This window comes from Rhodnius prolixus, unplaced genomic scaffold, assembly GCF_049639745.1.
Source record: "Rhodnius prolixus isolate KJV_2025 unplaced genomic scaffold, Rpr scaffold_6, whole genome shotgun sequence".
Lineage (NCBI taxonomy): Eukaryota > Metazoa > Arthropoda > Insecta > Hemiptera > Reduviidae > Rhodnius > Rhodnius prolixus.
The window spans coordinates 13,416,771-13,441,448 of NW_027411634.1; the positions used below are offsets into that span (position 1 = coordinate 13,416,771).

The following is a 24,678-nucleotide window of genomic DNA, read 5'->3' on the forward strand; positions in this document are numbered from 1 at the left end:
TTAATTCGAAAGTTTATCAAATACCTATGGGAGAAATGTTGGAAAAACAATTTTAAATTACTTATTTCATTGAAATTATTAGATATAAGAATTGGCCAATCACAATGTAGTATGGTTGCTGACTGTGGGCGGGTCATGCCTACCTTTACAGTAGTCACGCCCCGTCCAATGAAAACGATTCATAGCTGGTCAAAGCGTATTAACAATGGTGCTTCAAAATCTTTCACTTATTTTTCTAAATCTTTAAATATTTTCTCATATTTTAATAACATTTTTTGTTATTTTAGAAATAATATTAATCTTACTTAAATAAAAAGAAGAAATGCTAACAAATTATTTTTTTTTTAAATTCTAAATTTCCAAGAAATTTTTTATTAAGTTAAGATCGTTTTCGAATAGTTTCCGCTAATATGCGAAAGTTTCACGTTAATTTCTCAAGAAAAGAATCTCGTATGAACACTCATATGACTTTTTCTTACCATAATTTACGAATATAATTGAATTTTTTTTGTAACTTAGAATTGCATAATAAAAAGAAAAAAAGAGATCAAATTAATAATAATGTCGATAGAGTGCGACACATTCCCCCTGAACCAGACCATTAATTAAGAAAAAATTACAGGTAAAACTGACGTTTAAGCTTAAGTACCATTAGCTTAAGCCATCAGCTTTAAATGAATACCTTAGGCAAATTCATAGTAAATTACAGAAAAAGCCTTTCTTTAAAACTACACTTCTGGTGTATTGATTTGCTTTCTTCTTGGAAGTTTGGTTAGAAATTTAATAATCAAATACTTAGAGGTAGTAAAACCTTAAAATATCTAGATGGAAGTTTAGAAAACCTTATTCAACCCCTTGTAAAATAAGAGTATAAGTTTGAAGGTTTTCAAATACGTTCATATTTCAATTTCAAATTCGTTAAATTTTAAACCTTTATATCTCTTTTCGTATATTTCAGATTTTGATGAAATCTTTTTCTATATTGTAGAGAAAAGTTTGCTCTATAACTTGTATAAATTGCAATGTTCTAGTAATAATGCTTAATGAGATATTGAAGATTAAATTTTGAAGGTTTACGAATTCATTCAAATTTCAAATCTTTGTATCTTTCTTAATATGATCAGAATTCAACGAATTCTTTACGGAATTGTAAAGAGTAGTTTGCTCTATTACTGGTATAAATGCAATGTTCTAGTAATAATGCTTAATGAGATATTGAAGATTAAATTTTGAAAGTTTACGAATTCATTCAAATTTCAAACCTTTGTATCTCTCTTAATATGATCAGAATTCAACGAATTCTTTACGGAATTGTAAAGAGTAGTTTGCTCTATTACTGGTATAAATGCAATGTTCTAGTTGTAATAAATAATGAAATATAGAAGGTTAAAATTTGAAGATTTTCAAATATGATCATATTTCAATTTCAAATTCGTAGGAGGAACACCTAAATTAAGAATGTAGTTGAAGAAAACTATATTATTTAATATTAACCCAAATTAATTATTACCTATTATTATTATATAAATTACTGCCATTTTATTGACTCGTATGGCCTCACTACTTTATAATGCACATATCGATATAATCGCTCATGATAATTTAATAAATAACAAATTTTAATTAAATATATATTCAAAATACAACTATTTATAAAATAAAACTTACGTAAATCAAACTTATAACAACTAAGTGATCAAGATTTATTATTAGCTATTAATGTAAACAAGCAAGCTTATATAAATTTTTATCAAACGAATCAAAAGAATAAATAGTTATAACAAAAAAAAAAAAGATGACATGCATTAAATACCAAATCAAAATTGAAATTATTCCAAAACTTAAATAACAAATAGTCGTAAAGAAAATCAAATTAGTTATAAATTGACAGAAATAAAAATCTTCTTTACCAAACCACGATTTGATTCCAAACAATTTCGAAAAAAATCAATTAACAAAGTAATTTATTGATTGAAATAAATACTTTGAATTTAAAACAAATTTATTATCGTACATCCTTTAATCTAGAATGAAACGCTACAACCAAAAGTTACAGGAGATTCTCTCAAAATACATCATTCTATGGCCAGATTTATAAAGAATTGGAAAGTGTTATACTTAAACTTTACTTTAAAATTATTTATCTAATCAAAACTAATTCTTTGTTAATCTTCCCTTCATAGCTACTTGAGACGACTTAAAATAAATATTTACTTACCCTTCCCTGAGTTTCAAAAAAGAAAAAAGAAGTGATATATCTTATACTCTGTAATTGCATCATTATCATATTCCTAAGCAAGTTGTTTCTTTTAATTTCTCTTGTTTCATACGGAATCAAATAGCACAACAATGCAATATCGTACAATAAGCAAAAAAAATCGCCAATCAGTGTTCACGTCACTGACAACATTGCGCAAACCCAAGAACAAAGGGTTGTAACATCAGTAAGCAAATCGACAGAAGTAGCACACGGCACACTTGCAGTAACAATGCTTAGCCCTGCTTCATCAGCTTAATTTGTGCGAATGTAATCAGCTCATGATTTCACTATCAAGAATAATAAATGGGGAAAAAAAGAAACAGATTATTACCTGATTTTAGTTGATCTGTTTGATTTGCAGAGGGTGTTCCAATCAAATCAAATTGAGATAATTTCATATCGTCTGCGATGTCAACCTGCTTTTTTATTTTCCACCGGTAGACGACATCTCGTACTGTGTACCCGACTGTAAATGTAAAAAAAAAAAAAAATCGGAAATAAGACAGAAATATAAAACACTGTGAAAGGTAAAATTAATTAAATACTTAATTTAATTTGATAATTAGAACGTCAGAGATAGGCAGCAAGCTAGTCAGTTGGTACTGTCGCATAATCAACGAAAGGAGTTTACCTCACTGATTGCTCACAGCAAAAGAAACTTAATTAATGTAGTCACGAGCAAGCTACGAGACAAATGGTACTTGACTGAGGAGATAGAGAGATAAGTTTAGGGGATGCCTGTATTTATTTGATTTTTTTTTTAATAATGGACTTAAATGGGCTTTATAAAATCGGGTTAAAAAAAAGACGAAATACTGAGGTCATTATGCACCACAAAATTGTCATTTAGAAGCAGCAAACTTAGAAGCCCAAATTTAGAACGCTAGAAACAGCTCCAATGATCGACTTATTAGGAGAAATTAGTTGCAAGTATATTCTATAAAAAATTCAAGTAGCATAAAAAACTAGTGGGATGGTTAAACTAATGAATCTGGGAAATACAATATGCTGAGGTATTAGAATAAAAAAAAAAAACAGTTACGTTAGTTATGCAAACTATCAAGAAATAACGACCTCGATTTACATTTCTGGGTCATTATTTAATGTTCCTGCTTGTTTTAAAAGAAAGAAATACTCACACCTAAGGATTTTAAATCATTCATATTAATCAAGGAATGAAATGTTATTCCACTTAAGGTCATACATGGAAAAAATAATTAAATTTTAATGAAAATACAATAATTTGTTCATTTATTAAAAACTAAATAAATAAACGAATCCCTATTTTAATATTTATAATATTTATTTTAAATTCCCGTTTTCATTTTACTTGCTTTGTATTTATTTATTTTTTTTTCAGCAAAAATCGTCATTTTTTTGTAATAAATTTTGAAAGAAAGTTCACCCAATAGGTGAAAAGAAAAAGTTTATTTCTATAACGAACTTCGTATACTAGCAGCTATCTCAGTCGAACAACGCGGACATCCTAAACATCTCAGTTCACGAAGTGCAGAGCTGTTTTATTTTCTATGGTTAAGGGAATTTGCTTTTATATTTTGCCAATCCTTACAAAAAATCTTGCACATGCGTGTTTTGTATGTTAAAACTGTTATGTTATTGTTCTTTCTACACAGATTAAAAAAAAATTAACATTTTGGGCTGTTTTAGCATGCTTTTATTTTTTCTCTGCCTTTGGAATATAAAGGTTAGACTATGCAATGCTTTCAACATGGACAAAAATTATAATGAACTTAAAAATCAACTTAAAGAAGTTTAGAATGAAACAATAGTTATTTATTTAACAAGTGTGGAAAGTAGTACTTTTCCTCACGCGAGGCAGGGTTTGCACGAGTGCAAGTGCAAATTGCCGAGTGTGAGGAAAATACTTGACACTCGAGTTAAATATTATATTTTTTCTGCAACCATTAGATTTATTAACTAAAAAAATTAAAAATTTCATTTTTACAGTCTACAAAAAGTAATTTATTTATTATAAACATTTATTGTTATATTACAATTATTTACATTACTTACGTATTCACATTACTTATTACATTTTCTGCTGTTTCTTTTATTGATGGAGGAGTGTTTTCTAAACAGGAATCACTAGAATCCATTTTAAATTTCTATAAGGTAACACTATAACCTTTTTAACTGTTATAATTAAAAATATCTAATTATTTATTAAAGTATTATTTTTATTTCTATATTCCTTTCAATTTTTATTTTATTTTTTAATATTCGTTTTTTAATTATTTAGTTACGTTAAATAAGCTTATTAAAGTTTTACAGAAAATATTTATGTTAATAACAAAACTTCTTATATCAAGGAAGCACAATAAAGTTTTTCCACTCACTAGTAAAGAAAGTGACACTAATGGGAATTTTCCCCCACTAGTGTGGGAAGTTGGGCATTACACAGCTGATTTTAATTGAGTAATGAGAACTTCCCCACATGGTTGCAGAAAAATGATATAACAGGTATCCTACAATTAATAATTCTTTAGCTAATGAAATATTTTCTTGTCACGGCAGAAGAACATGCGGCTGTGAGAGAAACCGTAAAAGAGAACCCACAATATTACTCACGTTGTAAAGCAAAAAAAAAAAAGAAGAGAATTTGCCAACTGTCCCACTTAATTGACCAGGTGAGTTGGTTAAAAGCTGTGACCTCATTTCATAGATCCATCACAAAGACGCTGTTCTAAGTTCTTAGGTTCATTGTCAGCATGGTGAATTTAATTCAAGTGCTCGACAACCATTAACAGTACCGATAACCGATTTCCCCCCCCCCCCCAAGATAAATGCTTTAAAAAAGCACTGCAAAGAAAGTTTAGAAGTATCTATTTACAAGCTTAATTTAAAAAGTTCATTATTGAATAATCTCATTTGAAAGTTGTAATTAATAAAAAAAATAACTAGGTACATTGTTATTCTCATTAAGGCTGTAATTCTAAAACAATAAAATATTTATTATCGATCTCATCCGATAATGTCGCGAATGCCTAAAATCAATCCCCCCAACTTGATGTTTTTACATACTAAGTCCACACCGCATTCTGTTCTGTACGCTATAAATTAACATGTGAATTTGTATAATAAATTTCAAATTGAAATTATACTTATAATATTGGACTTAAACTTAAATCACTATTTTTATTTTAATTACATAAACATCATTAATGAATCTCAATAGATTATAATCTAATTTTGTAGTAAATATAAACGCGCATATTCAGCACTTTCAGTATGTCAATTAATACAAATGCAAATAATGCTGCTAGTAATGGCGATACCCTTATATATATAAAAAAAAATTATACTCACACAAAAATAGATGTTTGCTGGAGTAGAATACGGATCAATTTTTTTTATATAATATTTAGCAGTAATATCCAGATTGGTAAAGTAGCAGATGTTAGGGATTTATTCTTTTCAGAAAGGATAAGAACGTCTTGGCCCTGAATGCTGCTTTTAAAAGATTTATTCTTTATAAATAGAAACAGTATGTTTACTATCTGAGATATAATAATACAGTATCAGTTAAATGCATTCTGAGTTTAGATTTATTTATTGAAGAGTTTTGTATTTAAAGTTAATAATACAAAGTTTCGTACGGGACTGTAACTAATTTATTCTTTTTATTATTCAATAAACCTTAGTTGTGCTGTTTACTGTAAGTTTCTTTTCAGCTACCCTTACTTTCAGATGGCTTACAAAAGTATCCAAGATGTAAGGTAATTTAAAAAATATAGGTGGGGTTAACTCTTGAAATTAATGAAGTAGATGTTAAGCTTTAAAGATCTATTTTAAGTTCAAAAAGAATGGATTTTTCGCCTGATAAGCAAAACTTTGTCTAGGGTGGCCCCTATCCTTGGATACACCACTTCTGACGGCAGTTGTACGAAAAACCTTGCACCACCATCAGAAAACTTTTAAGTGAATAGGGTATATCATATTCTCAGCTATGACCCATCAAAAGTGAGCAGTCGGGCATGATCTCTATAAATGGCTAAAGCACATTCCAATAAAACGTACCCTGCTTGGTGTCCTAAATCCGAATTTATTTATTTTTTTTTATTATCAAAAGGGATACAACTTGTGATGAAAAGAGGATTTATTTCGACAATCCTAACATAAAGAGCGTTATTCAGTTCTGACTAGCTTTCTTAGAGTCCTGCCTTTACATTCAAATTTTTCTCTTCTCAGCTAGGACGTAAACGCTCCATTTCTAAACTTGCAACCTAATCACCGCAATATACGTTCAAGGCCTTTTTATTTGGACAATAACTGACTAGTTGACAGTAGATTAAAAATAATTCATAAAACTTTAATTACACGATTAATACCTTCCCAGTTATACTTCGCTCTACTATTAGAATATTTAGAATGATTAGTAATGAATAATTTGATGTCCACCATGTGGATTTTTGAAAAACTTCACAGTTGCGCTGGTGGATTTCCCCCCCCCCCCCATTTTGACGCATAACCGAGTGTTCCAAATTTTCAAAATATTCACCATAAAAAAGCAAAATATGGCGAACTATGTTGAGGATTAGAAGCCTAGGCAATCGAATGAAAGCTTGCAGTGAAAATCTATAGTCTTCTTTTTAGCCCACGCTGACCTTATCTTTTGTTAAATTAAGCCCTGGGAAGAGAAGTAAGGTATCTAAAGTTATTTTCAAGATTACTTACAGCTGCCAAATTTTAGTGGACATCTTTGGGTATCCATAGGGAAATTTTCTAGGCTCATTGGACAGCCAGCTTTAATTGTAAGCCTGGAAAAAAAATTATATTACAAAAATGATTAACACTTAGTGCCTCTTTTTTTAAAAGTTCATTTACGAATTTGACAACTGTATACAATGATGCAATAAGTAAAAATGCTAAATAAGTGACAATATACACACACACACATATACAAGAACCTACGAGGGTCGTTTGAAAAGTCCGTGCAAAGTCAGAGAGATAGCACCACTGGCGCGTATCGAGGTTATGTTTAGTTAGTAGCTTCTCTTGGAAGAACACACAACAAGTTTCAGCCAGATCGGTCTATTTCTTTGTGTTTGGCATTCGTTTGAATCAAGGAAGTCGAGTGATTTTCAAAAAATGGACGAAAAAGAATTTCGTGTGTTGATTAAACACTACTTTATGAAAGGCAAAACGCCTGAGGAGACTAAAGAGAAGCTTGATAAACATTATGGTGACTCTGCACCTTCGATTAGAACAGTTTATAACTGGTTTCAAAATTTTCGGAGTGGCCATATGGGCACAAGTGACGCTGAACGTTCTGGACGCCCTGTTGAGGTTACTACTCCAGAAATCATTGATAAAATCCATGATATGGTGATGGATGACAGAAGAGTGAAGGTGCGTGAGATTGCTAGTGCTGTGGGCATCTCGAATGAACGGGTACAAAATATTTTGCATCAACATTTGGACATGACAAAGCTATCCGCAAGATGGGTGCCGCGATTGCTCACGCTTGACCAAAAACGAAATCGTGTGAAGTGTTGCAAGGACGGTTTGCAGCTGTTCCAGAAGAATCCGCAGGACTTTAAGCGTCGTTTCGTCACTGTGGATGAAACATGGATACATCACTACACTCCTGAGACCAAGGAACAATCTAAACAATGGGTTACCAAGGGGGAATCTGCGCCAAAAAAGGCGAAGACCGTTCCTTCGGCCGGAAAGATTATGGCGACTGTCTTTTGGGATTCGCAAGGAATAATCCTCATCGACTATCTGGAAAAGGGTAAAACTATTACAGGTGCATATTATTCATCGTTATTGGACCGTTTGAAAACCAAGCTGCATGAAAAACGCCCACGATTGGCCCACAAAAAAGTCCTTTTCCATCACGATAACGCACCAGCTCACACCTCAGCAGTTGTGGTCGCAAAATTAATGGAAATACGGTTCCAACTCGTTTCACATCCCCCCTATTCTCCAGACTTGGCTCCCTCGGACTACTATTTGTTCCCCAATATGAAGAAATGGCTGGCGGGAAAAAGATTTTATTCAAACGAGGAGGTGATTGCAGAAACGAATGGCTATTTTTCACACTTGGACAAATCCTATTATTCGGAAGGGATCAACAAACTAGAGCAGCTTTGGACGAAGTGTATAAGCCTAAAAGGAGACTATGTTGAAAAATAAAAAAGGTTTACCCCAAAAAATTAAGTAGTTTTTATTTTTGCACGGACTTTTCAAACGACCCTCGTATATATTCTCAAATACACAAATGCACGCATTAGCGTGGTAACTTGAGCGGCGACCAACCAGAGTAGGTAGCCACTAGTCAGCAGCTGTTACCGCAGACATATCAGCCAATCTAGAACGATCACGTTATGTGGTTAAATAGTTACGGGGCCATTGACGCCTGGGTCTGTGAGAAGAGTAAGTTAGGGAGTGTTCTGGATGAAAGTGGGCGGATTAGAGAATAGTAATGGTTGAAAAGTATTCCGGTATTCACATCTATAAAGTCACGTAAGAGGCGACACATGGGTTAAGGACCGATTCTAGCAACTAGGAATGGTCCAATGTTATGGAATGGCAGCCCATACTTGGCACCAATCGGGTGGGTTGCCACAAGGTTGAAGCTAAGATAGTTTACCTGTATAGTGCTTGAAAGTCAGGACTGTAGGAGAGGAATTTCCCCCCCATTTCAAGCGCAGGCCGGAGCCAGTGCTTGAGCATATCAAAGCAAAGCTGTTTTGGAAATGTTGTGAGAAAATCACTATGATGACTTATAGCAGTTATTCCTGTCTCCTGATTCTCTTTGAATATAAGGCTTAACACCCTAAGAGAAGGTTGACGTCAATTTGGAAATCTCCTTTGGAATTCTCTTGATGTAAGTAGAGTATTACCTTCACAGAAACCATAAATGAACACAATATCAGCATAATCAGCTATAATGAAGCACACCATTTCCGTCTCAATTCTCCACCAAGTTAATGAAACAAATGACTTGACCTGTTTGTTTTTAAATAACAAATACTGACTATTTTGTTTTGTTTACCATGATTATACATACCAATAAATGCTAAAACTTTGATCAAATTTTAGTACAGTAATTGATCGAAATATAACCTGCACTTGTATATCGTTTTTTAAGACTCAAACTTGTTTATATTTGCTTTAGAGCACCCTATAAATTTAATTACTTTACATCATTTAACTAGTCGTAGAAACTCCCAAATGATAAGTTTGTAAAGTTCAAATGGCTTGCTTTAGATAAAATTTCAGGCAATATTACCCAAATGTGCGAATTAATCGCTAGTAAATATTGTAAACTATATCATTTGTGATTCTTCTCGCCAGTTACCCTCATTTTTATCAAACATCTTTCTTATCTTAAGACATCTGCAGCAACCTAACAAGCTTAATCAAGTGTCCGATAAAATTCCAAGGGATCTCTGAGACTAAGATTTAGATTTTACCAAACTTCATATTCACTGTACCTTATTATTAAACATTGCTTGTCAATTATCTATGAATTATATCTGCAGCAGTTTTATTTTATTTATCTACTTATTTTTGCATCAATATGAACAAAAATGGTAGAAAACTGGTTTGAGTTCCAAGTACTCTACTTTGTGCTACAAGTGCTCTACTTTGTGCTACAAGTACTCTACTTTGTGCTACAAGTGCTCTACTTTGAAGAGAACCATTTTATATTTTCTCAATTTACATTTAGTTATTGTATAGCTATATCTCTAAAATACCTTCATTGGCGTTTTCTTATACCTCTATAGCATTCTTAAACTTCTTTTTTTTGATAAAGTATGATAATGTAAGGAGAGGTACACTATAATAATGGTTTATAAATTTTGTTCCGACTTACTGGGTACTTCTAATGCATTATACTTCTAAGATCTATTCATAATTGATGATTTGGCATCGAATATAATAAAATCACAATAAGAAATATCAGAATTTTGCAATACTTAAAGGGAGTTGTGGGGACTTCTTTTGAACCTCTTGAAAAACGAAAAGCATTTTCTAAAAGATGATGTTTGTGGGATAATGATGGAGTAGAAATACAAGAAATGAAGTTTCTATTGTTCAAGAATTGTTTGGTACAGTTTAACTCTTGGTATGAAGAGATAATAATTTTTGTTTAGTTTTTTAGAAGGGCTTATTGTGTTATATCATACTTATGGTTTGATGAAAGAAAACTTTTTGAGGTTAATTCTGGCACAGGCACATTAGTTCATCAATTAAAAAAACTTTATAGGAAAAAACGGTTCAATCATAAACAATAGATAGATAACTTATATAAAGCAATTAGCTATTTTTCTTTAATAAATCTACTGTGTTTTAGACAATGTTTAGCACGTATCATTGCAAACTTTACCAGCATTTATTGTTATTCTAAAAACAAAAACTGTATTTCTATTCATTTTAAACTTTTTTAATAGAGAAGGTGATAAACATTTTTTACCCTTGCATGTTATTTCAAAATATTATTATCATTTTGCACAATATTCTATTATAGGTCTCCTATTAGAAACCCTTGAACTACATAAGTGGGCGGAATTTAATTTTCTGGCTATCTGGATGTCTAAACATACCCTGTGCTACCCTATTCATCTTTATAGATCCAATTTCATCTATATATTCTTATATGGGTAGGAGTATTTACAGTTTTTAACCACTCTTATATTATTTTTTGCTTTAAATTATGTTTTAAGATCGTAAACATATGCAGGTAATTTTATGTTAACATGTAATGCACTAATAAAAAAGACGAGTATTTTTTTTTTTTTTTTGCATGCCAATGCCGTTGAAAACTGCATTTTTCACTCTTTAGAACCAATTAATAGGCGTCTTCTGTCGGCATTCTAGGCGAACAGAGAACTGCCGCCTGTATTTTAAATGTTCGATCCTGTTTTTACTTTCTGTTACCAATTTATGCGAACTTTTAATATATTATCTTTCACTATATTTATTTATTTCATTGCATCCTTACCCAGTCACCAATCTGAGCAGCATGTGATGTAGAATAAAACTAAGCTACTCTACTTTGTAAAGGATTGTAGCGCTTATTGCTAGTACTGGAATTCTTGCCTTTAGGTAAGGTAAAGGTTCCGGAGAGTGTCGTGACTGGTAAGTTAATCGAACTCTCAAGAAGGAAGGAAGATTATTGCAAATTTCAGTCATTATTTTTTTATATTTTTGCCAAACTTTCGACCTAGGTCATCTTCAGATCTTATGCTATTGACAATTGAGCTGTACACTGCACAACTCGATTAACTCCATAAAACACTAAGTGGAGAAATGCGATGAAATAATGTACATTGTTTTTTATAATTCCGTTTATAATATTGTAAAGTTTTTCTAAAAACTTTACTTTCACAACTAATGCCTGCCACTAGTTATTAAATATGTGGGTTTAATTAAATAATAAAACTCGCTAAAGTTGTAAGTAATAACCTGATTTATTAACACATTACCTTTATTCACATTAACATTTACTAGCAACTAACGCTATTCATTACAGTCACCATTTACAACAGTCACAACAGTTTACTGTTACTTACTACGTAACGCCACAAAACTGTTCCCCGACTGACCACTGGTCCGCACTGCACCGAATTGCACTAGTCTCTGCTACACAAACAAAGCTCTACTCACTAACTGACTACTTGCCCAACTAGCTACCACTGAAGCACTCCGCAACACTGATTCTCTCAAAAACTATCACTTCCAAAGTGTCTCTCCAAACTAACGTCTCTCCAAGACTCACTCAAAACTACAAGACTGTAAAACTCTTAGAACTCCTTAAAACTCGATTAAAACTTGATTGAAACTGACTCCTCCAGCTGTGTCTGCCTCCTTTTAACTGCGTGCCTCCCTCCAACTGGGACTGCCCTCCTCCAACTCTCTGAGCATAAGTTTCCACGCCCTCCTGACGTTAATTGGCTGGAGACAACATACTGCCACCACCTCAACTGGGGCCGCCCTCCTCCTACTCACTGCCTCGCTCCTACCTGTCAATCACTGGCTGGGAAAACACATATGCCACCACCCCAACTGAGGCCTTTCTCTTAGCTGGCTTTTACACAGGTCACTAACTCCTTGAACAATCTAGCCCTTTCCTTTCTAGTTCAGATAGAGACCGGCCCTTTTGTCTACACAGTGGTGGCCTGATACCGACTTTGGTCGGTTAACCCCTAGAACAATCTAGGCCTTTCTTCTCTGCCACAGGTAGATACCGCCCTTTTGTCTACACAGTGGTGGCTTGATACCGACTTTGGTCGCTTAACCCCTAGAACAATCTAGGCCTTTCTTCTATGCCCAGGTCAACTTCGTTACAATATAAATTCAAATAAATTTACCGTTATCATTCAGCGCATGCTACTGAATTGGAGTAAAATTATTGCAACGATTTACACAAGAGCATTGAGTTAATTAAAATGGCTTTAAAATAAATTATTTATTACTTAATGGCCAAAACATTTTTGTCGTTTAATGGTGTTAATCTTTATTATTTGGGAAATTTATTATAAATATAAAAAGCTTTGACTGAACCAAGTGCATTGACACTTAAATTTAAGTTATTTCAAAAAGTGGAGTTAATCGATCTGGGCAATGAACAGCTCAATTACATATTGTTAAATGTAAGGTTGGTGCCTTCTGTCCCACCTGCTTAAGCACTCTGCTTAATATTGAAGTGAATTAGAACACTTTTATTAAAATAAACTTGAAAATTAATATAGGCCTAAGGGTTATATTTAAGAATATAACATAGGTTTCGTAATTATTAAATTAAGGATTCAAGAACTGTCAAGAAACTCTTGCGAAACATTACACTGCTTTCCCTTACATTAATGCCTTGTCGGAAAAACAAACTACTTCATAGCTATAACATAATCCCCGCATGGAAATCGGGGAACACCAACAATTTTTCACCAAAACAAAGAGCAAAATTCCAACAAACTAGTCAACATTATTTATAAAATAAATTGCCAAGACTGACAGTTGTTATGTAGGCCAGACAAGACAGTATCTTAAGGCAAGGTTGTACCAGCATCAGTATGATTGTAAGACAAAAAAAAAACAACGACAACTCCACCGCGCTACTTAGACACCACATTGACAACAAACATAATTTTGACTTCCAGAATGTGACAGTACTCGATAGGGAAAAGAATCAGTACAAACGAAATTTTCTAGAAATGTGCCACATAGTGAAACAAAACAACACAGTAAACTTTAGAACAGACACGTCGAATTTAGCCAACTGCTATAATTTTATCATTAAAAAATAAAAAGATATCGAACTTCTGTACAAAATTATTGCTGTGTTTTTTTTACAATTTACTTCTGATCATTTGGTTCATATGTATGGTATGTAATTAGTTCATAAGGGTTTTTGGTTTTTCCGGTTTGTTTTTGTATTAAAAGAAATTTCCCAATATCTATTTTATTTACTCTTTTGTCAAAATTGAACATTGTTATTAGTCTATTGTATCTGTCCCATCTCTTAATTGTCATTACCAAAATTCCCGTGTAAGTCCCGTTATATCTGTGTACATACCTGTTCTCCAGTTCTGGCTCTTAGTTTTCTGTAACTCAACCAACCCGCATAGCCACGTAGTTTCAATAATTATAAAAAAATCTTTGTACTTTATTTTATTTATTTTTATTTTTATATTACTGATCCTCTAAATTATTTGTATTTGTAATATCCAGGCCCTGAAGTAGACAATATATTTGTCGAAACGTTGGCAAAAATACGAGTTGTAGTTTTTATTTGACCGATTCCTCGCCAATTTTGAATCCTTAAGGTTATATTTAAATTTTTTGCCTATGATTATAAATATTCAAGTTAAACTAAGGGTAAAATAAGTAACGAAAAAAATAACCAATGGAGAAGAAATTAAATAAAGGGCCCAATTAATGAATAGAAGAAATCAGCTGTATAGAAGAAATACGAGTTGGGTCTCAGCACCTCATGGTGTTAACCAAATATGCTCCTAGAGAATGTAGGGGAATGACTGGAGGTTGTAGAATGGCACTTGAGTGCGTATTGACATCTGGTCTGACGTAACAACACGTGTTTTGACCTGAAGAACTTGGGATCCCTTAACACAAAACCCTAGTCCCGGCATTTTAAACTAATTCAAAAAAACCAAACAAAAAATTCCTCGCCACTCTCCAATTCTATATTCTACATAAGTATTTTTGGTATCCCAACAATAAATGCAAAAAACAATCATGTTTTACAAGGCAAATTCAAAGAGTTCTCAGTAAAGGATGTGTTAGGTATAGTTTAATTAGAGTTTTTGGCCTAATCTCTATTTCTAATCCCAACAATAAAACAAAAGTAATTCATATTTTTGAGTGAGTGACTGATCTAACAGAAGAAAAACAACGATTTTCAGTTTACTTTTTATTTTATTTATTTATTTATTTTTTTTTTTTTTGTCCAAGCTTTCAACCCAACAACTTCTTTAGAGCTGTGAAACATACATATTTGTCAGAAAAGAATCTATTCAATCAGAAAACGTGTTCACGAGCACTCAACAGTGTTATGGTACAATAGAAAATTTTGAAACCAAGTCTAACAGATAAGGGAAGTTTATTTGTAAGGCACCTAGTTGTATTGGTTACTAGTGGGTTCAAAGGGTTGTTAAGGCTTATTCATATTTTTTTCTTTTTCAACAGGGTAGTTTGTGTGAAATACTGTAAACAGCTTGATAACTAACACTCTTGAGTGCTCGTGAACACGTTTTCTTGTAAAAACAAACGTAATTTCTCATACGAAAATAAAAGGAATCCTGGAAAATGAAAGCCCATTAAACAAGGAAACTTTTATAAAAAGTGCCAGCACCTAGGTTTGATAATAATCACATAAGAGCCTAATGAGTTTTCTTAAAAATTTCGATTACTTTTATTTTTTCAGGATTCGGAGCGAGATTGAGGCTGTTTGGAGAATGACTTATGCTTCGAAATTGTGTCAATTTTTAGGAAATTTGTCTGTCTTTCTAACCGTGTCATCAGAATCGAATTCGGACTAAAACTTTCTGAGTAATAACATTTTTATTTGAAAAAAGTAATGATTTTAGAAAAAAACTTTGAAGTGACGTCACTCAAGAACAGAGGAAAATATGAAGTTTCATTGAATACGTCAATATGAATACGTCATTGAACTCCACTTTAGATGTACTTCACACAGTAGGCCTATGGACATAACTTACTATACATAACAATGTATATATACTATGGACAATATATATATATACAGGGTGAACCAGTAAGTACTGAATTCCCACGCGATGATCCTGGGTTAGAATGCAGCTAGCTCTTAAATTTTTTCTTTATAGGAACAACATACAGTCCACCTTACATGCTGATGGACAGTGTGTTGCTTGTAACGAAAGTGCAAGTGCCTGAGTTTTAAATTAAAAATGAATTACCTTGGAGAATCTAATCTTTCTAAAAAATAGCGGAACATACATATATTGCGTACAAAATTCACCATACCTGGAAGAATAGAGCACTCTGCCATCTTGATATAATCTAACGAATTTATTGGGCGAAGTAATCGTATGTAGGTAACTTTGTTTTCCATTGTAGAAATATGTGTCCGGCTTCCAGATTCTACCTAGCATACTGATGCTCAGGGCGAGCGTATCTTTGTGTCCACTGTAAGCTAATCTTCTATCCACCCAAGACTGGCGGAAATAGCAGTCCATTGAGTAAGTCTGTTAAAGAGGAAAACAAAAAGAAAAAAAAAAATCAACTTTCAATTGATTAAAATTCGAATTTGTTAAACACATTAACCTAGTTTGTAACCACAATTAACTATTTAACAATTTAGAGGCATTAATTCCAATTCAAATTTGTTATTACAGGTTTACCCTTATTCATTAAAATTTTATTCACGGTATGGTGTGTAGACACACAACTTTGAAGTTATGCTTAGACAGAGAAGGCCACAACTAACTGATTTTAGTTAGCATCTGTATAATTAGTATTGAAACTGCTAATGAAGCGTGTAAAGTTGTAAACTATACTCCAAGTACAAATTACCCTAATAGTAAAATTTAAAGGTCCTTAAATTATTCGTATTAACATTTTCTTTTACATACAGTTTAAAAGTGAAATCTCTTTTTCTTTAACTAAACTGGATAAACGTTACTATTATGAAATTACTATTAAATGAAGAAAAAATATCTCCCAATTTTTGTACTTAACTTTGTACACTTCTTTAACCATCTAAATGAATCTGTGCTTAAAACACATAAAAATTCAAAATAAACTCACCATATCTACTTCAGAAATTGGCCCCATGCTCCTTACCATTATATCAACTTCTACTACAGCTGGTGGTCCTAGAAATGTAAACACCAGAATTACTTTAAATCAAGAATTTATTTTTAAAATAATGTTTGAAAGGATTTTGGTAGCTAATAAGTGCTTCTTTGGACATGGAGAAAGATATAGGAAGTATTCTTTAGCAATGGTAAAGAAAATTAACTTTTAAGTCTCTACACTGCTCGGTAAAAAAATACGGCATCGAAACAAGAAAAAAATAGGTCGAAGGAGAGGACGTCACTAATTAACTGCCATTCAGACATCGACCTAGAGCTAAGATTGTCCTCTTCTTAAATTCTATAACTTTTTCTTCTGGATTTATATTTGTCGACTAGTAAAGTAATTACCTAATTTTCAGGCGGGCTTTACGTCCAACTACCAAATTAGGTGTCGTGGACGGAGGCGACTAGCAAACATACTTTACTGTAAATTTCTTTTATTAACCATTAAATAAAATCCAAGGCCTAAGACCGGAGAATCGAACCCAGTACCACAATACAAATTAGCTTTGCAGGTCTTGCCTCTAAGCGCTCGGCTACCTAATAAGTGGCGCCTTATTTGTCGACTATATTTTATCTAATGCAGTAGACTTGACATTTTAGATTTTATCATTCTCTATTTTTTTAAACACCTGTGTGTTACTGGAAACCTGACTTTTAAACCCCTGGATTCGGCTAAATATATTAGGCTGGAAACATAGTGGAGCGGCGAGCAAAGCGGCGATGATAGCGAAGAGCAAAGCGGCGAAATCAAATCAAACACAAGTTAACATATGGGACCGCGCATAGTGGCGAGCAAAGCGAAGATAGAGCAACTCTATCTATTTCTAGTTTTTGTTTTTGCCGCTTTGCTCGCCGCTCCACTATGTTTCCAGCCTTATTCGCTTGCGTAACTGTAGCCATCTACAGTTACATAAAATTGCCTTAACGTTGTCGCAGCTGCACCTCCAGTGTCTTATTTAGAAAAATAGCTAATAATCCAACCTACCTTCTCTAAATCGAGAAACTTATTCTTCATTGTATCGAACGACATTTTGATAATATCTGTGTTGATCGTATAAGCAAGATTTTTTTAGACTTTTGTGGAATGTCAAACTACCTGCCTGTATTCAGAGTTACGCATCACCCTTTCAAAAACTAACTTGAAATGAAGGCTTTCAAAGATCATCTTTCTGTATTACGCCTATCCACGTCTCTATTTAGAATAATTAGTAATTACCTGAAGTAACAGTTCCCAACAATGTATAAAAATTAACATGACCAGTAAAGTCGCTATTTCCGTTAATAGATTCTTTCCAAAATTGGAATGTTTGCCACCAATTTTATTATTTAAAGTTCTTAAAACCGTACTATGTACAAAAAAATGCTACTTTAGAAGAATGCTCTCCTGCTATGAGAGATAAGAGAAAATATTAACTTTGGTATGAAGCTACAGCTTTTGCTGCAATTTCCAAATTCTAATCTACCTTTTACTCGTACTTGGAATTGTCCATCTTTAAATCTTACTTTCATTATTCTGTTTCAGAACAGTTGATCCCAATGAAATGAAACTTTAGAAGAAAATCTACCTTCCCATCCGTCCTCATAACTGCCTTAAATTGAATTTTAATAGAAAAATTATTCAATTATTATTGCAATGAGTGTGCATTGTTTAAAGAAAGTCGTAGAAGCCATTTTTGGGGAGAACTAAAGAATCAGTAAAGTATCACTTCAACCAACAGCTTATGAAAATAGTATCCTCATTAGTAATCGGAAACACCAATTTAAATTTTCCCCATTAATCTTTAGAATGAAAATCACAGTGTAACAATCAGGAAAGAAATTAATTAAGAGGTGTTGTTTTCTTTAAGATGACAACCAGTGAATAGAAATGATTGCATAAAATAGCTAAATGATATTTTAATTCCCCATAAAGCGCTGAGACAATTAAGGTGTCTGCAGTTGAATTTTAATTACTTAAGATTGCTGTTAGAATTTTCCAACCTAATTACTAAATGTCTTGATTATTTTTATGATTAATTTTTCTGTGAAAAAATTACTTGAAGTACTCATTTTTTTCCTTATTACAATTTTCAAATATTATCATTGGGAACTGGTTAATCGTATAAATAATTAACCGGACCCGCTCATTAATCTAGTGAAGAGTGGCCCCTTAAACATTAGCCAAAGTTAGGATTTATGGGAACTATTCCCAGATTTTCTTAGAAGTAGAGACTGAGACAAGGCGAAGTTGTCTCCACAATAAAGTTTAATCTCAGTTAAAAAAAAAGTTATTAGGAACACAGAAAAAAGATCCTAATGGTACAATATTTAATTAAACCAAATAATACTTGTATTTAGTATAGGCAAAGGACGTAGTAATTCTAGAAAGAACTATGTACGCTTTGGAAGAAAGCAATATAAAGAAAACGCTGAAAATTAACTGTGAAAAAGTTACAGTTGGTTTGGTTGCCGAGGTAAAAGTAAGAAGACTGAATTGGCATGTACATATCGAAAGAATGGAGAGCGATCCAGGGAGTTAAAAAGCTGTATAAGGTTCGAATGGAGGGTAGACGAAAGTAGGAGACCTAGAAGTGGAGGAGGACTTCATAAAGCTGGAATCAGGCATGGGGGAACGAAGCTCAGGACAGAAATACTTGGGAGAACTAATACTACGGAGGTCCATCATGCCCTATTTGGGCTGTAGTACAAATAGTGAACTTGTCTGGTACATTTTAAATTTAGTTTCTACTGCGATAAATACATTTTGGGGGCCAATCGGTCATTATTTTGACAAGGTAAAAAAAAAAAGCAAGAAAAAAATACAGGAATAAAGTCAGTCTCACAATGTTAAGCCTTTCTACTTTGGCACGAAGCCTTGTCAATCGAGAAAGAGGTTTATTCAAAAGTGAAAGAAGCTCGTAGAGTATCACGGCGTTTACCAGAAAAGGAAAGAGGATAACGAGTAACCTAAGAAAAAGACAAGGATTAGGATGATAGGAAGGTGTTAGAAAGATAATGACAGGGTTATGGCAATGGAACAACAAAAAATGTATTGAGGTTATCAAAAATAATTCAATTAATTAAAAAGGGCAAACATTTGAGCATGAACTGCTGCGAATTGCAATCTTGGGCAACACCTACGAATGACAACACTAGTCCTAGACTAAAGCACGTATGTTGGCCGCGCTATTGCATTTTGATTATAGGAAAAAAAAAAAACATAAAAAAAAGCTCATAAGTAAGTGAAAGCTCTTTCTTCAATTAATACATACTAATAAAACAATGTTACTCACAATTACTACAATACAGTGCACTTTACATGTTCCTTATGCGTTTTCTCAAGTTCTTCTCTGTTTAAGTCCCCGTTCGAGAAAACTTTTTATACTCTATTTACTCTTAACAAAGTCCAACTTTTTCATTCGGTTTCACAATTAATATTTTTCCAATAATGAAGTAACCTGACATTACCAAATTCCCATTAGAAAAAAGGACTCCCGCCACTGCACGTTATCTCTTCACGCCACCAGGGCGCTGCTTTCTCTTTTCACACTTTCTCAGGCGCCCCTCACATTAAAATTATTTTCTCTTTCATTTTATTTACTCTATTTTCTAATAAAAGATGAACAGATTCAGATTTTTATAAGTGCTAACCAGAGTGCTAGGGATTTAAGCACCTACAAAACCTGACCTGCACTTTGTTGTAAAGCCCGCCCAAAAGACAACACATTTCTTTACTTCTATTAAATTACTTAGAGGCAGTCTATTGGTTGTAAGAACGAGTAAAAATTGAGAAGTCGTCAGTTTCTTATAAACAATAAATGCATATTTGGGTAAAATCAGACGTTTATCTAACATTAATCTTCTAATACCAATTGAAAGATGAAAGGAAGAGTGTTAGAAGTAGAAGAGAAAGACATGGAAGTGGTCAACTCACAGGACTTAATCTTATTAACAGCTTAACCTCGAAATATTCACTGAAATAAATCACAAGATATTGGTGATTAAGACGTCAAGGATGATGGTCAGAAATTGTTCGACAAAAGAGAGGTGACGGACAAAAAGATTCTGACGTGCAAATCAGCTATTGTGCAATTTTTTTTTTGTCAATGATGGGTTGAGGTTACATCCGATAGGAAAGGAAAATTGAGGTCATAATGAATGAGTCGGTTGGTTACATAGAAGGGAACAATAACGATTGTGCGGAGGATTTTAGACTGCAAGGTTTAGATTCTTAGGAAGTTGTTAACGCTTAGCTAGACTCCAAGGATCCACATAGCTAAAGGAAAGTGTTGTATAAGAGTTTTAAATTTAGTTTACGTTTTTCAAGTAGAAAGCGGCAAGAATTTCACAATAATGTTTGGACCATTACTAATGGAATGTTTTTCTCAAGTTACAGATTTTTGGAGGAATGTAATAATCCAGTGGGTAAGTGTGCTTAACTTACCCTCAAACGTGACGGTATAAACGTATGGGTTGAGGTAGAATTTGCTTGTGAATTAGCTAAAAAGAAAAATAATTACTCTCATCGTGTTCGTGTAGTAAAAAAAGTGTCTTGCATCAGCATTGTCTTATCTCTTTCTACCTCATTACTAACTTTTTCGTAATAAAAAGTATAAAAGAACTAGCGCTTATTTTTAAATAAAATATATTACATGAAGCTTCTTTAAACTCAAAAAAAACTACCTTTCTTTTAGATAAGGTTAAGCACACACTATTATTTTAATGATAACAATTTATTCCCTCCAACTGCAAGCATTATGAGAACCCTACATAAAGATTAAACTCACAAATCCGTTGGTTTGTCCAGCATCAACCTTCAGTTGGCTAAACTTCTAACAAATATGAGTAACAGAGATTGGCTAGGATTAATCAAGACGTTGACAAAACTGCCGAGTACAGTTTTCAAGTTAAACAGATTGAAACATCATTTTAATGTACGAGGAAATTGGCTTAATCTGTGTGTCCAAGGCAAGAACAATTTATTGCTGAAACTTGTAAAGGTCAATTTGGAATACTGCTGACTTTAACATACTTCTTTCTTCAAAATTATTCAAAATAGTTTAATTAATTAATTAAACACTTGCAACAAATAATGGTGTTTTTACTATTATAATTTATGTCACATTTATTATAGAATAGTGGAATTCATTAATGTAAACTAAAAAAATTGATGAAAACCCTAACACGATATACTCTTTAATCTTCATCTCCAGCTACCAAGAAGCAATGCTTTCCCCTCAGTGGCAACGCCCAGAGCTTTCAATTCCATTTTTACATCTATATAAACATTTTAAATTGTGTTGTTTACATTAGTCATCCTATTATTGAAAAGAATCGGAAAATGTTGTCTCGACTTTAATTTTGCAACGCTAATTATTGCTGCTTGACTCAAAGACTTTTTTAAAATCAATGAAAACTGTATGAATATTGTTTATATAAACATTGAACTATATGTACATCAATGGGCGGTCCATTGATTTTTCTAAAGAATACCTCATTTTGGAAAAGCATGTTAAATTTACAATTAAGTTATGAGCCCATTGTTTAGGTAGTGTTGAAAAAAGAATAATGTGTTCATAACTGATTAACATTTTAAAAAGAAAAATATATTTCAACTAAATATTTATTTAAGCTGTTAGTAAGGCACGGATCAGTAAATATGCACTTACAGCCGTTATTTGACTACCCAAATATTGACGAATTTGATGAAGCAGCTAGTGAACTTGAATGAAGGATGGGTAGAAATGTAATAAGGTAGAACTCTGGGGAAAGTCAAGTTTGACTTGGGTGGTAACAACAATCTTGCCGGTGATGGTGACAATGTCTGCAATCCTCCAGCGCAGTATTAGTATTTACATTAGACTCTCTACCAAACATGACGTCTCATCAAATTGACTGTTTCTTCAGTTTCTTTCTAGAACTAGAACACTTCTATTTTTCAAGGATCTTTATTTTGTGTTTTTAATTATTTTCAACGTTCAGCATGGATTGTGTATAAACTGGTAGGTTGAATATTTATAACTATAAATTACTCAGCTAATTAAATTCGTGTATTATTACAAGTTAAGAACTGTTCATTTTGTTTTCAATGTTATTTATTAGTGCAATTTTATAAGTGAATGTTTTGTTTTCTTAGGGCTTGCAACACAAAGTAAGTACCACGTCCCGAAATTGTGATACAACTAAGAGAACAAGATTTAAACTTCTCTAAGTTCGAAAAAGTAGTTTTAGAAATTGGCATTCATGTATTTGGAAGAGGTTATTAGTGCCTTAAAAGCAAAAAAAACAAAACTCCAATTTACCACGTGATTTTACTTATAATTCGTGAAATAAGAAACAATTTTTGTGGCTCTAATTTCAAAATTGTACAACTGAAAAACTGTAATTTTAATGCAGGATTCGCATTGGTGACTTTCTATTTACAAACCACGCATTTAACCACCAAACCAAACTGTACCTACTGGTTAGCATAGATAAAAAACGGAACAACTCGAGAAGTTTAAATTTAATATTTGTTTTAGTTATTCCTGGATAGTTGTCTTCACGAAATTTTGTTTATTCAGTTAAACCTACCAGGAGTAAAATATCGTATAAAGAGCCTTCATGCATTCAATTGGACCACTTTTTAGATTGAAGTAGGTGTAAAATAAATATCCTTTCCCTTTGCTCACCCGATTGTAGCGGATGACATTGCTAAAAAATAAACCCAGTTAAGGAAGGGGTCGCGTTGAAAGTTATGGGAGGAAAAAAAAGTACTCGAATAAGTTAAATATGTGCCAGTTTTGAGCTATAACAACCTTTCGTGTACAATATTCTGTAGAAATTCTTGTTTTTAAGAATTGTTTGGTATCGTTCTTGCTGATGGAACAACACAAAACAAGAAATACCAAACTCTATTCTTCTTCTCTTATCAAAAAGAAACATTAAGAAATACAAACATATCCTCTCTTGTACTCCAACGGCCTTTTCACCGCTCTTAATCAAAATGACCAAAATAAAAAAAATAATTTTTTTTGACATCGAATAGATTACTGCCATCCACCTCTGGCTCTACCAGTAGAAATATTCTCTTTCACACTTCTCTGACTCCAGTAAATGAATAAAAACCTCATTGTTACACTGGTTACTTCGATTAACCGCTGCCTTGACCAATCCTTTACAAAAGTCAAAGAGAACTCATACATTGTACAACGTGAAGTGCATTACTTAACTTTGCAGTACCATTCACGAAGAGGGAAGTAAGTTCCAATATTTACGCAAAATCCATTCTTTCCTAGAAAAGGAAAAAAATAAATAAATAAAAGAAAATTCTAGGAGCTGTTTTGAGAAAATCTCAAAGAAAATTAAATAAAACATTAAATTCGTAAATTGGCACTTTCGGTCGATAATATTCTAGAAAAATTACAAACCTCAGTAAGTTTTTCAATATTATATTATATAATAATAATAATATCTTTATTAAGCCAAATTAAAAAGAAATAAAACAAAACAATCACTGAGAATATAAAGATAATACTCTTGGGTTTTATAAACCATCAGAGGGAAAATAAATGCCAACAGCACGCGGTGTTCCCAGGCGGTCACCCATCCAGGTACTAACCACGCCCGATGTTGCTTAACTTCGGTGATCGGACGAGAACCGGTGTGTTCAACATGGTATGGCCGTTGGCTATTATATTATATATTTATTCATATTGGAAAATTTTGACATTCATTTTCTAGTGCTATAGTTTTGAAAATGTTTAAAATTTGTCTTATGGAACATTTATCTTATAAGGAATATTACATATTAAGTTTTGGTATTTATGTTACTTCATAAAAATTCCTTTGTGATATTTGTAATTGATTGTAGTTGAATTACTATGGCCATTCAAGTTTTCTTCTATTATTTTTAAATTTTAAGCACTTAACTATATAAAATGATTAAAAATCAGAGAAAGATTTATTGAGGTTTACGAGGTGTGTTCAAAAAATAAGGTGAATTTTCATTTTTCTTAAAAAATATTTATTTATTCATCGATTTTTATTTTGTCTCCTTCAAAGTAGTCCCCCTCAGATATAATACATAAGTGCCAGCGTTTTTTCCAATCCTCTGAACAGTTCTGATAT

At 32.6% G+C, this 24,678-nt stretch overlaps 1 protein-coding gene and 1 non-coding gene across 4 annotated transcripts in view; both read right to left on the bottom strand.

The window, feature by feature from the left end:
• Nucleotides 1–24,678, bottom strand: part of Grd (gamma-aminobutyric acid type A receptor subunit Grd) — a 198,760-nt gene that overhangs the window by 17,919 nt on the left and 156,163 nt on the right. For 2 of the 3 annotated variants that reach the window (XM_074141930.1, XM_074141931.1), the window contains exons 4-7: nucleotides 16,538–16,605; nucleotides 15,755–15,975; nucleotides 6,956–7,038; nucleotides 2,592–2,726 (exon numbers count right to left, since the gene is read on the bottom strand). In XM_074141930.1, coding sequence (XP_073998031.1) covers nucleotides 2,592–2,726; nucleotides 6,956–7,038; nucleotides 15,755–15,975; nucleotides 16,538–16,605 — 507 coding nt within the window. Of the gene's footprint in view, nucleotides 1–2,591; nucleotides 2,727–6,955; nucleotides 7,039–15,754; nucleotides 15,976–16,537; nucleotides 16,606–19,862; nucleotides 20,061–24,678 lie in introns of those variants that run through there. The other variant, XM_074141932.1, reaches the window with a different exon arrangement.
• LOC141461526 (5S ribosomal RNA) lies at nucleotides 24,121–24,239 on the bottom strand. The gene has a single exon (XR_012462965.1). It is a non-coding gene; the product is annotated as a 5S ribosomal RNA (ribosomal RNA).